General features: G+C 38.8%; 1 protein-coding gene across 1 annotated transcript in view; it reads right to left on the minus strand.

Moving 5' to 3' along the window:
• Positions 1-15,584, minus strand: part of ADAMTS17 (ADAM metallopeptidase with thrombospondin type 1 motif 17) — a 167,213-nt gene that overhangs the window by 79,471 nt on the left and 72,158 nt on the right. Inside the window, exons 8-9 of the mRNA XM_010717544.3 lie at positions 6,573-6,713; positions 5,713-5,863 (exon numbers count right to left, since the gene is read on the minus strand). Of these exons, the coding sequence (XP_010715846.1) occupies positions 5,713-5,863; positions 6,573-6,713 (292 nt within the window). The remainder of the gene's footprint in view (positions 1-5,712; positions 5,864-6,572; positions 6,714-15,584) is intronic.

The raw sequence follows: 15,584 nt of genomic DNA on the forward strand, positions 1-15,584 counted from the left end.
AAAAAAAAACAGAGGGAATTAGAAAAAATGGAATCACAGACTGCATTTCTCAGCCATGGGGAAAGAGAAGAGAGGATAACAAAAATAAATACAGATATGTACACACAATGTTTAGATGTGGCTGTGACGATTATGGGAGTTTTCTCTTGAAGTGTTTCACAGATGGGAAGCTCCCAGAAGGCCAATGGGAGAGGTCTGAACGCCCTTCAAGCTTGTTACACTCTATTTTCAGGCTGATACTCAATAGTACTTTGGCTAATTTTGTTAAGTTCAAGCTTCAGCTGTAGATGCCACATCTCAAGGCTGTACTAATTCCTTCTCCCTCCCTCTGTGTCTTAATAAGAAAGAGGTAGAATTTCCAAGCTCAAGTGCTTGATTCTTAATAGGCTATCTGTATTATTTTTAAGAGTTTGTTATTTTTATATTCTTAAATTTCCACATTGTATTTTTATAATTTTATTTTGGTTCCCCTCTCTCTTTTTATTTTTCTTTAAACCACTGCACCAGAATGTGTTTTGACCATGTTCCAAACTGAAACACATACAAAAATTTCTGAAGCATTCCAATAATTGTAAACTGGGCTGTACTGCCCAGGCAGGAACTCTGCTTCTCTCTCTCTCTCTCTTTCTCTCTCTTAAACAAAAAGTATTTCCACTGAAAATAAAGAGAAAAAGGTCTTTCTGCAAAGTACAGAAGCAGTGAAATAGGACACTTCAATTTCATATGTTTCAACATGAAAATAGTCTACATTTTAACGATCTACATTAGGAAAACTATAAAATGCAGTATAGCAATTGAGTAAATTGTTGCCTTTACTTATTAAAAAAAATCTTCTAATTTTATTTTTAGAATTTCTACGCTTCTTCCCTGCAACCCTCAGTTTTTCCAGCTACATTATTATTATATCATCATTTTCCAGATACATTATTATTGTATTTACACAGAAGTTAAAATGTGTGCGTGTGATAGAAAATTCTGTAGACAAAGTCCCTGGTTATATAGAAAATGACAATAACCTCTATTATTTTCAGAGGAAATCAGTTCACAATCTAAATACCATGTTCTTGTAAATAGTCTATACATTACTAAATAATAGGGCTTACTATCATTGTCTGGATCTCACAAAGGACTGCAAAGAAAAAAAACAGAGCCCTATTGATTCACATGCGTGGAGTCCAAGAGTCCACCCTGGCAGGCTCTTTGTGATTAATATCAAGACCACAGGAAGACTCACATTTGCTTATATTATTATTATTATATTCACCATTGTACCATAAAATATGAAAACTGGAGGGATATTTACAATCCACTTCATTATTACAATTGTTGCTGCTTCTTGTTTATTACAGTTCCTCTTCCCTTACAATTTCTTTTCTGTTCCTTTTCCATTTTACCCCAGAAGTCTATTCAGCCACGTCTGGCTTACAGTCAATTATGCCTTCTTGTTTCATGCTGCTGTTTTGTGGCTTTCAGAAACTGGGAGATGCATATATTTACTGCAAAGCAACTTCAGTTCAAGGAAAATAGTAGAGCCAATTCTAGCTGTTTTAAATTTTCTAAAATCAGTATCATGTCAAAATCCACATTCCCATCTACATCCGAGTTGAGTGCCCCTTTTTCAGCAAAAAACTTCTCTGTAGCAATGTTAATCTCTTTCCACATGCCATTTTAGCCTAAGCACAGTTTTGACTCAAAACAATGCTGAAAGATAATGGTTATGTAAAAACCCGCAAAAATGTGTTAATAATAAATAAGCCAAAAGTCATATAAAACAAAAAGCTGAACACTGGATACAAGAGATAGAAATCACATTTTTTCCATTAATATATAATTTCAGTGCAAAAGCCTCTATTAGTAGGCATGCCAGTCTGAAAAATAAACTCTGCATTCAGATTATACACACAGGATATTTTCATGAAATTACGAACAGTGCATTTTTATGCATTTCTGTGGAGAAGCACCACTTCTGCTTTGAGGCAGACTCAGCCATAAAGCATTTATGCTTTTTGACTCACTGATCGCATTGCTAAATGAAAGGACAGCAAAGTGTTAAAGTCTACTCTCTGCAGAGGTCTTCATAGCTTGAGTGGGACAGAAGCCTTTTACTTCCTCCTGCGTGGGGGTCAAATGAATTCACAATACTTGATTCATCGCACAGATCTGAAGAACAGAGGCCAGGCAGGTTGAATTTCCAGTAATTTGCACAACCTAGCATATTGGCCCCGAACTCTCATCAGCGTTCTGCAACCAGAGTCCAAAAAGGTCTCTGTGTTCAGGGTACACTGACAATGCACTATGCAGTGTCAAAAGTGCATTTTCTGATTTTGCTCAGACTTGACAACAGTGGAATCATTTATCTAATTTCTGCTAACAGCAACTTCTCTCCCTCGAAAGAAAAAGGACTCTGCAAACCTTTAGGTGGACAGAAACTCACTGCAAGAGGGCATGTAATCTTGTTAGTTATTAACTGTACAATACCATAATAGAAACAGTACTGTTCAATTAACAGAAATGATTGCTCCCTGCCTGACAACCCTCCAGCCTAGAAGCTCCTTAAACAGTCAACATGCACAAGGACATCTTACCTAACAGAGATGTTACAGAATCTGATCCTGAATTACTCACGTAAGAAGTCATAGCTTACAACAGCAGGCAATTGTAGAGTTGATTATCATGTGCTTACTCTGTTAATTACTGTTTTTTTTTTTATATATTTTTAAATTTTACTATATTAAAATGTAGAGTCAGTGTCCAAATTAAAAAGGAATGCCCAAAGGTATAGTATAGATATAAGTCAGCCTACCTCATAGTTTTTCATTGTTGTTTTGCAAATTTGGAACAGGACAGCCAAGACCTACCTTTTTCTGGTTCAGCAAACTGTTACAATTCTGAAGGCCACTATTTTGTATTATCGTAGATGGTTTGGGTTGGAAGGGACCTCAAGGATCACCAAGTTCCAACCCCCGTGCCAAAGCAGGGCCACCAACCTCTGGACCTGGTACTAGACAAGATTGCCAAGGACCACAGCCAACCTGGTTTGAACACCTCCAGGGACAGTTCATCAAGTTACCATCAAGAACAAATATGGAGGAGGAATTGTGGAGATTCAATCTGAAATATCAAGATAAGGCTGAATATTCATGGTTTAACTATAAAGTTAGAGCAGTGTCTGAAGTCCAGACACTGCCAAGCATTTAGGCACCTAGCTCTCTGTGAAAGCAAAGGGTATTATATTCCTTTAAAAATTTGTTTCTTGATGCCATAAGGGGAAAGAGCTTACTGCACAGAAAGTTTCTGCAGATTCACAAAAAAAGTAAAATTTTGAATTTATTTCTGAAATTTGCTCTAAAATCAACTATATGGCATTTTTGCATATAGGTCTCTAGTTTGCCTGATGTAATTATGTGGCTCAGCTATCCCCAAATAAATGTTATAATGTAGGTTTTCTATTAAATAAGAAAAGTAGACAGTAGACACATGCCATCATAAAAAGACTGAACAGTCTAATTTCCTGAAGTTTATTTCCTTTTTGTAACAAATATTTACTGTCAAATGTTTATTACTTCTACATTTAGATTTTTTTTTAAATACTTTATTGAATTAAAAATACCACATTACCATTGGCTAAAAGAGGAGACAGCTACATTTGCCAATAATTTCTACAGCTAATGCCAATGACTAGTGCCAATTTTTTTCTTGGTTCATATTTTTGTAGACAGCTTTGAGACTTACAATACAAGCATTCTGCAGATGAAGCATGAGAAACACAAAGGTGAAAAGAAAAAAAATCTCTTAAGGTCTAAAAATTTAAGATGATCATTTCCTCAAGAGAACTAATTTCATTGCCTTCAAACTCCATTTCGGAGTAGCATAACAGGATGCAATTATTTACGTGAATTTATAGCATGTGCCATTATTGATCCAAAGCTTCACAATGTGAATATTTAATACACACTTGATAGGGAAAAATAAACAATTCTAAGTGTTTGTCAGCTCTTTTTAATTAGCAGAAGTTTTACAAGACTTTTCTTTAGAAACTACTAAGGGTTTAGCAAACATCCTTTTTGAGGTGAGATTCTGAGGCAGTGATGGAAGGAAAGAACACAGCTTTTACTGTGTTCTAAAGAAGTTGAGTAACAAGACAGGTTAAAAACCATGGGAGACACAAATACCTGCTATCTGTATCTTGCAGAGAGGAACAGCACCTGTTGGTTTGTTATTTTGGCAAGAAATTTGTCCCTGAAACAATTCCAGACTGTACTGGTGGACATGCATGAGAACTGCTGACCACCTACCAGTAAGCTGACATTCTTCTTAAGCATAGGCCAATGCAGAAACAGAATGTGTTTGGTTTTTTTTTCAGTCAAAAGGAAAATAGTGAATATCTGTTCCAACACTAATCAAGCTTTGTGACATCCACACAAGTGGAAAAACTTCAACTATTGTAGGTAGATCTGGGATTTTCTTTACAGATCTAAATTCTAACATTTTGCTTCTAGTTCAGTAGTCCCAGTGGTCTGCATTTTCTTGATGGATCTGGAAAATAGAATCTCTCTGGATTCTTTTCTTATTGTTTTAAATTAGCTTGCTTCCAAATCCAAAACAAATAAAACAACAAATTTGAAACTAAGACCATGTTCCCATGATTTGGGAACATTTTCAACAGTTTTAGTCATTTGGCACTTAGAAACCTCAGTTATCACTGATTATTATTTTCACTGTTAGAAACGACTTCAGATCTTGAGATTGTTCAGAATGGTACTAAAGGACAATTTACAAGTGGCTAATCAATGACAGCAAGAAATCTTACTACTCTATACCTATCTAGGAAGATTGCTCCCAGCTGGCACTGGTTACATGATACAGGGCTTCATGACTTTCTTCTGGATATTTCTGAGGCCATGATGGAAGTCTTTTTCCAGTCCCTATTTGAAGTGAGATGTAGACAAGCTCTGGTGAGAATACAAGACATCTAATTACATGTAAGACTTAGGAAGAATTTAGATAAAAGAAAAAAAGTCAGAAAAATAAATTAGGAAAGTCAGGCTGTCTCATCTCAAATACGATCTACTTCTAGAAACACCAAAAATCACTGTTTCTATTATGCTGCCCAGCTATAAGATACGAGCCATGTTGCACCCAAAGTCTGACTAAATATCACTGTACTTAGAAAACACATAGGAAGGGGCCTGATTCTGCATAAACATTTAATTGATACCATAAAGGAAGAAGCCATTAATATTTCCTTTGCAAGGAGTTAGAGTCAGCTTATAAGGACACTGTAATGGTCCAGAGGGAAGGTCTACTGAAAGATCCACACAGACATCTAGTAGGAGAGCTTTCCTGAGAAGATACTTTCATCTCAGCTGAACTATCAGGAAAATAATCTCTATTGAGTTCTTCAGAGAAATAGTGTTGAAAGGGAAGAGTGCCTAAATTAAGAATGAGTACAAACAGAAGTTCTTCTGTGTCTGCTGCGGGACATGAACAAGACCGATGTGGGGAAAAGAAGAGGACTGCAGAAGTATGTATGTGCTGTTGACATGAAAACCAATGGAAGTTTGTCTACTGATTTTGTATCAGCAGTACTAAATATTCTGAAATTCCCACTACAATTCTGAGGAAGGCACAGACTCCTTCACTTCCTCAACATTTAACAGCTATATTTCCACATCCCAACCTCATTTCCAGATATACTCCATGAGATCTTACCTCCATATTTTTACAGAATGTAGCATTGGTCCCAAAGAGGATCTGGCACTGTTCATCGGCACTGTAGTGCATTCCTGGCAGCTTGTGAGGGAGCCGCACTGCATATTGGCTTCGGGGGTCTGTTACTAGCAAACAGGTGCTGACCTTGGACCTGTGGAGTGAGATAATTAAACATGCCTTTAAGGGAAAGCACCTTTGAACTGGAATGTTAGATCTCTGCTGTAGAGCAGCTGTTGTCCTATCTTTAATAGGGAATCTGATGACCTTGAATGAAATAGTGATGATTTTCCCAATATCTTTCTGGAAACTGAATCATTAAGCTTATTAATAGAAAGGTCCTTGAGAACTCATCCTCCACCTCAGGCCTTGAAGCAGAATACACTGCATTCACATCATTCTCTGTAAATATTTGACTGAAATCTGATGAGGACTCAATTCTGCCCTTAGGCTAAAGCCCAGTAGCTTTACAAGCCTTACAAAGATCACTAGAAAGACTTCTATCAAGTCTCACCTGAGTCCCCCTAGCTGAATTTTAAGCCCTTGGCTTCTTATCTAGCACAGAAATAAATGAAAGATTTTTGCCTTTGTCTTCAAAACAATTTTTGACAAATATCTGGAATATCTTTGAGACATCTTTCCTCTGTCGGGGACCAGAGTGAGTTCAGATGCAACTCCTTTTTCAACTTTACGCTTTAATGTAAACATGGATATCTCGTTTTCTCTCATTATTTTCCTTTCACTTCCACCTCTAATTCTAATTTTCCATGCTGAATCCATTCCTAGAAATAAAGGCACTAGCTGCTTTCAGAGTTTAACTGTATGTGTAAGACCACAATGAAAGAGTACGGTGCAATCCTTACTTTAGGAAGTTTTCAAGGTCATCGCGACTGCATGAAGACCAGGAGAGGTCACTGGGGTTCCTGCCCTTGACCCATTCTCCAGACATAATATGAGACCTCCCTGCACAGGGAGGATGATCGTCATCATGGCTCATTCCCATGCTGTTTAATTAAAACAAAACAAGAAATACATCTATCAAGTTATCACGTTGGACATTTTCGAATCTCACAGCTGTTATCAGAGTCAGGAAGAGGCTGCACAAATAATACAGAAATATTCATCTAATGCTGGAATATGTCTCATGAATAAACTAGAATTGTTTATATTTTTTATAATTGTATATATGTGTGTGTATATATATTATATATATATATATAATTAAACTATAAATGGAAGGCTCCTTCAATTTATTTACTGCCTTAACTTCACCCAGGTTTTAATATTTGTTTGCTAGAAGTTTTTAAATGTGCTTCACATAGATTTTCCTACTAGAAATTATAACTACTTGTGGGTTCACGAAGAGTCAGCCTGGACGTAACAGATCTGAAGGGTATTTGCTAGAACATCAAAGATAGTCTTTACTGAAAATTTGGAATCTCCTTCCCAAATCTAGTTGATATGACTCCTACGATCACACTGATAAAATGGTTAAACTAACCCTAGAGATGGGCCAATTTTGTTGCTCTCTCAGGGTAAATCTGCAGCAATTCCTCTCTTCAGAAAGATTTCTCTAACTTAGTGGCATTACACCATCTCTCTCATCTAACTCTGAAGTGTTGAGTTTCTCTGTAGATCACACGATCTGCACTGGCCTTTCTGTCCTAAATTATTCTGTGACTCTATGATGACTCTGACAGCAAAGCTCAGGTAGGAGCCTGAATCAGAATCAAGCTCCCATTTTTGCAAGCACTGTCCAAACAAGCACAAAGACTGCCCCATGCCAGCAAGAAGAGAATGTAACCTACTCAGCAAAACAAGCAATCCAAACAAACAGTGTGAATGGTGTAGTATAAATATACTGGGAGGAACTTAAATACATTCACTGAGAATTTTAGTAAGTGTTCTAAAACAGAAAAGTCTTACTTTAAAAGTTCTCTCCACCCTACCCCTCAGGACTCTTCTGCCATTAGAAATGTCCACCGTGGGCTGCTACTGTAAATCACTGTTCAGAGGAGCCTCACTCTGTTGTCTTTCTAGGAAAGTGAATCTCTTCTGGATGAGGTGAGCCTTCAGGAATAGCTCCAATGGCAGCAGAGAAGGGATAAATGATGTACACAAGTTCATCTGCTGCATCAGTGAAATGTCAGAAGTCCTAAATGGCAGTTCTGCACTCAGCTTACCGTATGATGCTGCCCAGCAGCAAAAGAAAGTTAAGGATTTTCCATCCTACTTCAAAACGATCATTAAAATTATTTTTGAAGTTATACAGAATAATAACATTTTGAGATATTAACATCTTTCCTTTGATTCCAACGTGAAGTGGAAAACAGTTTTCAGACAAAAAGTGTCTCGTTTGGCCAGGGTCACATTTTAGCAAAGTAACAGCCACCAGTGTTGGGCCAAAAACAGATTAACAGGAACTCTGTAGGTCTCCAACCTGCTGGACGGAGCAGGGCAGAAGCAGTCCCTTAAAAAACGGTATTGGATGCTTTAATATATGTTATTTCTCCAAGGCTCCTGTTTGCTTTCTGACTACACTCTTGGCTTTGCTTCTTTCCATTTTTGGGATTCAACTGTTCAAAGTCTAAACACAACATACATTTCTAGTTGCAATGAACCAAAACCAGCTTCAGCAGCTTGATAATTATGGCTTAGATTAAACCACCAGTTATGCTATTTTTAGCTTAAAGTGAAGATTATACAGCAGTCTATTATTCTAGGTTTATCTCCAGGGACATTATTATTTCTAGCAAAACTACATTTAACAATTTTTAGACACAGAAGTTCACAGCTATGCTTGTTTTTAAACCTTTGCGGATTTTGAACACAGCAGAAACATTAACATCAAGCACATTTTGTTTGATACAGGCAGGAATAATTTAACAGTCTATTAGTAAGTCTGACTTCAAAACAGAAAAGAGTGAAATTCTTGCTCTGTTGAAATGAATGGGAGTTTTGCCATTGACTTCAACGTTGCCTGCATTTCACTCCAAATATTCTACTCATGTTGTTTCTACCAACCGAGAAAACTGTTCACATGCTAGTAAGAAAGTTCCTGCAGTATTCCTGCAATGCAAATAAGCCCGTGTTACTGAACTTGAGGAAGGGAAGACCTGAACACTATGAAGCAAGTCAGGTAAATTTGCTGGAAGTACTCCACAGGAAACTTTGCCTGTCTAAAAATGCCAGATTAGAAGGCCTCCTGTAGTCACACTGCAATTGTATTAACTTTTCTAATGGAAACAAGGCAGGTTTCCAAGGTTTCTGCCAGCTTGCCTGCCTTGTGACTGCCACACTGTTGAGGCTTGAACTTATGTCCCCTAGATTTCTGCTCTGACAAGGTTTCTATGGCATGGGAGTCAGCAGTGCATGCTCCCATTCTGGTAGGTTCTTGTTGTCAATTCAGCTGTCCCACATTAAAAAATAAAGTGGAAAAAACCCACACATCTTTCCAGCTTTCCAACCTGTTTCAGAATCCCTGATTTTACCTTTTCCATGGAAGGCTAGTTTATTTGAGAGTTCCTTAATTAAGAAATGTTTTAGCTTTCTGATTACTTGTTCATTGTAATTTATTAAAAATGGGAAAACTTTGTTCACAAACAACGTGGGCAAGTTACTTATTAGTACATATCTGTCCTTAATTTTATTTTAAACCTGAGTTCATGAAAGATTCCTGCTCAGAAGAAATGCTGAGGCTAATACTCATTGCTCAGATTTGATTTTGCACGGGTGTTTGACACAAAAAGGACATAATTTCTAAGAAGACTGAGTCAGGACTCACGTCTCAGAGCTATTTACAGGCTTCTTGTGAAATTCTTTCTAGGTTTACTTGTGTGGAAATTGCTGCTTTTCTGAATCACTCGTGGTTTATTAGCAGAAATTCTTTAAGAAGTCATAAGTGTAGAGGAATTGAGCCTGAGATATCGGTATGAATCAAAGTAGCCCTGCTAAGTCAGAAGAACCATGCTAGTTTATATTTGCTTGGGATCTGGCCTCAAGGTATATAAGCAACCTCTCTTGGTCCCTTGCTGATGAGTTTCTGTTAGAATAAAACCAGCAACACCTTTGGAGTCTGTTTTAATTGGCAGAGCAGAACTTTTCCCAGCATATACTTTACCTTACAGCGATTGACTTGAGGAAAAGATTAAATGACCTGCAGGACTAAGGCATACCTAGCATGCTAACACATTCTTTTCTGAAGTTCAAGGGTCTCTAGTGACATCAAAGGGACCATTTTTTCCTAAACGCATAGTAAATGTAATCGATGCTAATTCGTTTCATTAATATGCTCCCCTGCTTTTAGCAGGGATAAATCAGACAGAGCATTATGTATTTGTACTAAACAACAACGCAAGTGGTGATTCAGTATTCTGCATTTTCTTTATGATCATCTAATCTTACCTGCTACTCAGAAGTTCACATGGAATTAGAAGCACATAATCAGTCTCTTGAAATATTTTGTCACGAGCAGTTCTATTCTTACACAAACAGATCATGAAAACAGAGCCAATAACAATAGCTCTTAGATTAGAAAGTTAAAATGGCACTATATAACCTTGGAGACCTTCTGTGCTGCTCAGGTCATTAGAATCCCTTTTACCAAGGGTGGCAAACACATGCTGCATAATACTTTTTACATTGCAAAGCCAGCACAGCCATTAGAGATGAGCAGGACTCAGTTTCACTTTGTGCTCTTACTACCACAATCATTAAATCCATTCTATGCAGCTAAACGTTGGCCTTTGGTTCATCACACTCTCCCTCTCGTAGATAATGAGATTCCACACAGGCAAGCAAGAATGGCTGAGACTGTCAGCTCTTCAGCATGGTCCCTTCATTGTGTATTTATTCAGAGTAAGCACAACGGGACTCTGGTTTCAGACTCCAGATTCTCTTCTAATATAAATAACACAACAATTATCAGTTGAAGACACAAGGTATCACTGATGGAGTCCCACAGCATATTTATTATTGATTACCGTATGTGAGTCCAGAAACAAGCTGACTGACCTGAGCTCTGCCTGTTAACATAGTCATGACATGGCAAGCTTTATCCCGAGTCACTACAAGGCAACAAAACCAAATCTCTTTGAAGCTGCTTTTTGCAGAATGAACTTTGCTATGAATAAAAATACCACGCAATCTCTCCATACTCTGGCCTCTCTGAAGCCTGTGCTCCCTTCCAGGACACTACTCTCTGTCAGAGTCTACACAGCAATTAGAATTGGGTCAGCATGCCAGAATTATACTCTGGGCCTGAGCTGGCCAGCTTCTTGTATAACTCTTTTTAGCTAAATGCAATTAAGACGTTTGTTTTCCCACAGCAATACTAAATAAATGCACTTGCTTTGTTTATTTTGGTCATTAGTAAAGCTTCTCCTCTAGACAGTAAATGTAACTAAACTGTTCTGTTTACCCTTGGTGCTTTTTCCAGTGTTTCCTGTTATTCTTTTAAAAGCCTGAGCCAAAGCCTACCAAAGCCTGTGGAAAGCCTTCAATGCACGGTGCATTGCACCTCCAAGTTCTTAGGCCATGTATACAAATCTTCATCAGAACCACTATGACTCTCAACAGGTTTCCTATTAAAAGCCCCACATCTGAGTTTAAGAATAGTGCCAAATGCTGAGGGAAACTGATTTAAAATACTCTAAGTTTTTTAAACAGCTGCACGTTTGTGGCTACAGTAACAGACCACTGAAAAACCCCCAAGGTTTATTGTCACGCACTCCCCTTCTGGTAGGGAGAGATTATAAAGTAGGGGGAAGACACAAGTTTGATGGAAAACATCATCAGCTGTAAAATAAATGCTTTTCTTCAAGCAGAAAGAGGCTGGCAAGGTAAATAATGAAGTATGATGAAGAAAAACCTTAAAAAAAAAAACCACCCAGGAAATACCATGAACTACTACTACTCCCTCTGTTTCAAATAAGCACTTCAGCTGGCTGTTAATAAGAGATTCTCCACAGCCTCTCTGCAAAAGCCAAACCTTTCCATTGGTCTTCACGGAGCTCAGGGTGAGTCAGATGCTGATTCACTTTAGAAATAGGCGGCAATCAGGGCTAGTAAAGCTACCCGAGGTGACCTGGCTGTCATTATAGCTGTTTGTTAAACTTGTGCACATACACAGTTGTTCTCCACACAATCAGCACTAATGCCTAAATCACCATTTCTCTGAAGGACAATGAAAGAGGATGATCAGCTGTCAACACAGAAAAGAGGAAAGCGGTCTGTCTCTGATGACTACAGGCAGTGTAATCCAAAAGAGTCTTTCTATATCTGAAGGACCAACTCACAAACTGCTCTCATAATGTAAGCTCAGCAAGACATTCAAAAGGAAGGGCTCCTTGGATCCACTTGTCTCATAGACCAACATGGACTCAAAGAATCGAGCAAAGGTCCTGCTACAGAAATGTAACAGATTGGCATAGGAGAAGGCAGGTTTTCGCATCCTTGGCTGATCCATGTTTGCTGGAAAGCATGCTTTCCCTACCTGTGTTTGTAACAGGAGGCTCTCAGTCCTTTTCTAAAGCATTCTGTTTTTGCAAAGCAGCAGTGCTGCAAGAGTTCTATGCAGTACCAAAGCTGTGTGTTACAGCAGGGTAGGTCACTACTGACTTTCTCAAGAGAGCACATGGGGAAAAGTCATTCCCTGTGACTCACTTTGTCCCAGCACATCCAGAGGTGATCTAGCATTAACCATAAATGGGGCAAATTTCTGTCTCTAAACCCCATGGTAGCAATTAATTGCACAGGGAGGGCAAACAGAACAGCATCCTCACTCAGTGTGAAAGGGAAAGAGGAACTGTAACTTAACCTGCTCTGGCATTTCAGTGTGGGCAGGATGAGAATACCAAATGGAAAGCCTGCAATTTACATGCTGTGGGCACAAGTCCCACTTTTATCCATATAGAGGACAAAATTCCTTCCCCTTCCCGCTTCCTATTGAGTCTCCATGAATTGTTGAGATAGGAATTTTATCTCTATACTGCATCCAATTTCAGCTACAAAGGAAGATGCTGACATGGAAGGTTATACAAGGTGCATGAGAACATTAAGCATGAATATTAAACACAAATCAATGTAGATCACTAAGCAGAGAATGTATGTCAACAGTTCTCAGCAGCTACTGACTTGGGCTGGATTTGAACCAACAACTTAGAAGTGGGAGACAGTATATCACATAATCAAGCCTGTGAGTCGTCCAGTCCCAAATCGAGTTCAATGTTAGGAATTTTTATTAACGTTTGAAATTGAAGCTGTGTCACTGGAAAGATGCCTACTTCTGAACTGGTTCAACATGTTTAACATTTCAATATAAAATGCTGATATCTTGCAAGTTATGAGGCTTCCAACCAGTTGAGAATAACAGGCAGAAGTGAGGCATAACAGAGGCACAGAGGAACAGAGTTGCTTATTAGAGCTGAAATTATGATAGGAGGTGCGATGCAACATGAGGACAGGAAGTTTAAAGTAAGATTGACCTAGGAAGGTGATGCATCTGTGAAGTAAATGAAGAGATGCAAAGACAGCCAGAGGAGTCAGAAGGGAGTCCAAGTGAGGCTTGGATGGAGGACAAACTAACAAATGCTGGGGAAACACGCTGGGGTGAGCTGTGCTGGGAAAGAGTCACTGAAATAGCTTGCATAACCTTCTTACACAAACAGAGGTCACTAGGTCCGTTGGCTTAATGGAAAACAGGCTTTTTCACCTTGTGCTTTTCAGACACAAACACAGTCATTTAAATATAACTGAACTATTTCAGAGGTACTCTGGTGAGCTGAGATGAAAAGGGGAAGACAACTCTACTTAAAGCATTTGAAGTAATCAAAGACATTTATTATGTACATAATGTTATCCACATGAGGATGGGTGCTATTGTTTTACTTATCAGAAGAGACAACATTTTAAGGGAGTCATGACTAACAGACTCTTATATCCATAAGCAAGTTTATTCTCTCTCTAATGATGAAGTAACCAGACATTTTCTATAGTTATCTACTCATCAAATAAACAAGAAGTCAACAACAGCAAGTGAGAACACTTGAATGCCTATGGTGAATAGCAGTGTGGAAAGCTGTGGTTTATTCAGCTGCATGACAGATCCAGCCCTATATGATATGGTTTTGATTTAAAAATAATTATTTCTTCTGCCATAGAATCTGTAAGGCAGCAAGTATGAGCTTGTGAAGCAAAGGACATACAGCACACACTAGAGACTAACATGGCAGACACAGGCCCATAGCATTCTGCTCACCCAAGCACTTCATCCGAAAGCCTGCTGCCCCACTGGTCCTGGATATTGGTAACAAAGCTGGCCTAACCCCACTGACATCAATGGCAGTCCTTCCAGTTGGTTTGGTGGAAGTTAGACCAGAGCCATGAAGATCAAGGTGAATCACCTTATGATTACTTCTCCAGAAATAACATCACTGGTCTACACTATTAACTACTTTTTCCAATAGACATCAGGTTTCTCTCGAGATTCCTTGGTGCCTGTTTTGCAGAGGGGCTGCTTCTCAGCAGGACAGGCAGTCTCGAGATATTCCAAGGCTTTTGGTAAGATGAAAGACTCCAGTTGCAATGCAACTGAACACTTACTATCTCAATGGTCTGCCTCTGTTGCATCTAATTTGTGGGATGTGGTCCTGACATAGCAATGATTTAATGTTTCTGGTAAGAATAATCAGCAGTGGGTAGTATACAAGGTAGCAGAAAAGGGAGCGCTCCAGCAAATGCAAAGTCCGAGGAGAAGCTGAATTTGATCAATATGTGCACAAATAAACTTGTTGGAAACTTCACATTGAAAAAACAGAATTATCTCAAAACTGCATTTCTTTCTCACCTTAACATCCGCTAAGGAGTTCAACATAAAACCTAAACCAAATCTCTGAGAGCTGCCAACCTGTTGTGAGAGCTGTCAGCAGTATGCATTTAGACACAGAAAGGAATGTGATTATGTAGCAGACAATTCAGTACCAGTACAATCTCTCAGAGCACAGCTGGGGTCCTGTCCTGTTCAGAATCTCATCTCTATGAAGGAAGACTTGTAAAGCAGCAAAGCAAGGTGTAACTTGCACTCATGAGGGGGTGAGCATGTAAAGACTTCAGCAGTCCTCTCCTCTACTACATATAGACTCAAATGGTCCAGTTTGATCATGCTAATGTAGAAAGGAAAACAGCTGAGCACGAGCAATGAACACGTAGGAAAGGCTTATGCAATGAATCCAATCATAAGAATACCATCCAGCATCATACAATGACTGCCCAGGGCTAAATGTGCTCTCTCTCTGCCTTTATATCCTCTGAAGAGGATCAGGAGCTCACCACACTTACAGTAACAGTTTCACAGTCTTTTATGAGGTCATGACAGTTCACAAAGATTTCCTACCCAGCCTTTCTTTTTGGCACTTTGGACCTCATCATCATCATCTTACAGCATGTACATTTCTACACCCTTTGCATCCCCCAGAGGCCCACCCCATCTTCACAGCAGTCATTCAACCATATGATCTGTGTTTCTACTTCTTTTCCTTGCCAACAATGCACAGAGACAACAGCAGCACTACTAAGAATCACAGACTGTTAGAACAGCCTGAAGACTGTTGAAGGGGTGAACACTATGCAAAAACTACTCATCATACCGTACATCAAAGTGACTGCTGACTGGAAAGGCTGAATAATAAAGCTTCTCTCCAGCTACTTGCCATGATCACTGCTGAGCTGTGAACCTAAAGCAGGAATAAAGTTATTTGAGGGTCAAAGTGTAACATCTCCATGAAAAATATATATATTCAGCCATTCCCTTGGCCTCCACAAGATTTGACCCACTTCCTGGGCATGAAAAATGCACGTTCTCTCTCTCTCTCTCTCTC

Source organism: Meleagris gallopavo, chromosome 12 (genome assembly GCF_000146605.3).
Source record: "Meleagris gallopavo isolate NT-WF06-2002-E0010 breed Aviagen turkey brand Nicholas breeding stock chromosome 12, Turkey_5.1, whole genome shotgun sequence".
NCBI lineage: Eukaryota > Metazoa > Chordata > Aves > Galliformes > Phasianidae > Meleagris > Meleagris gallopavo.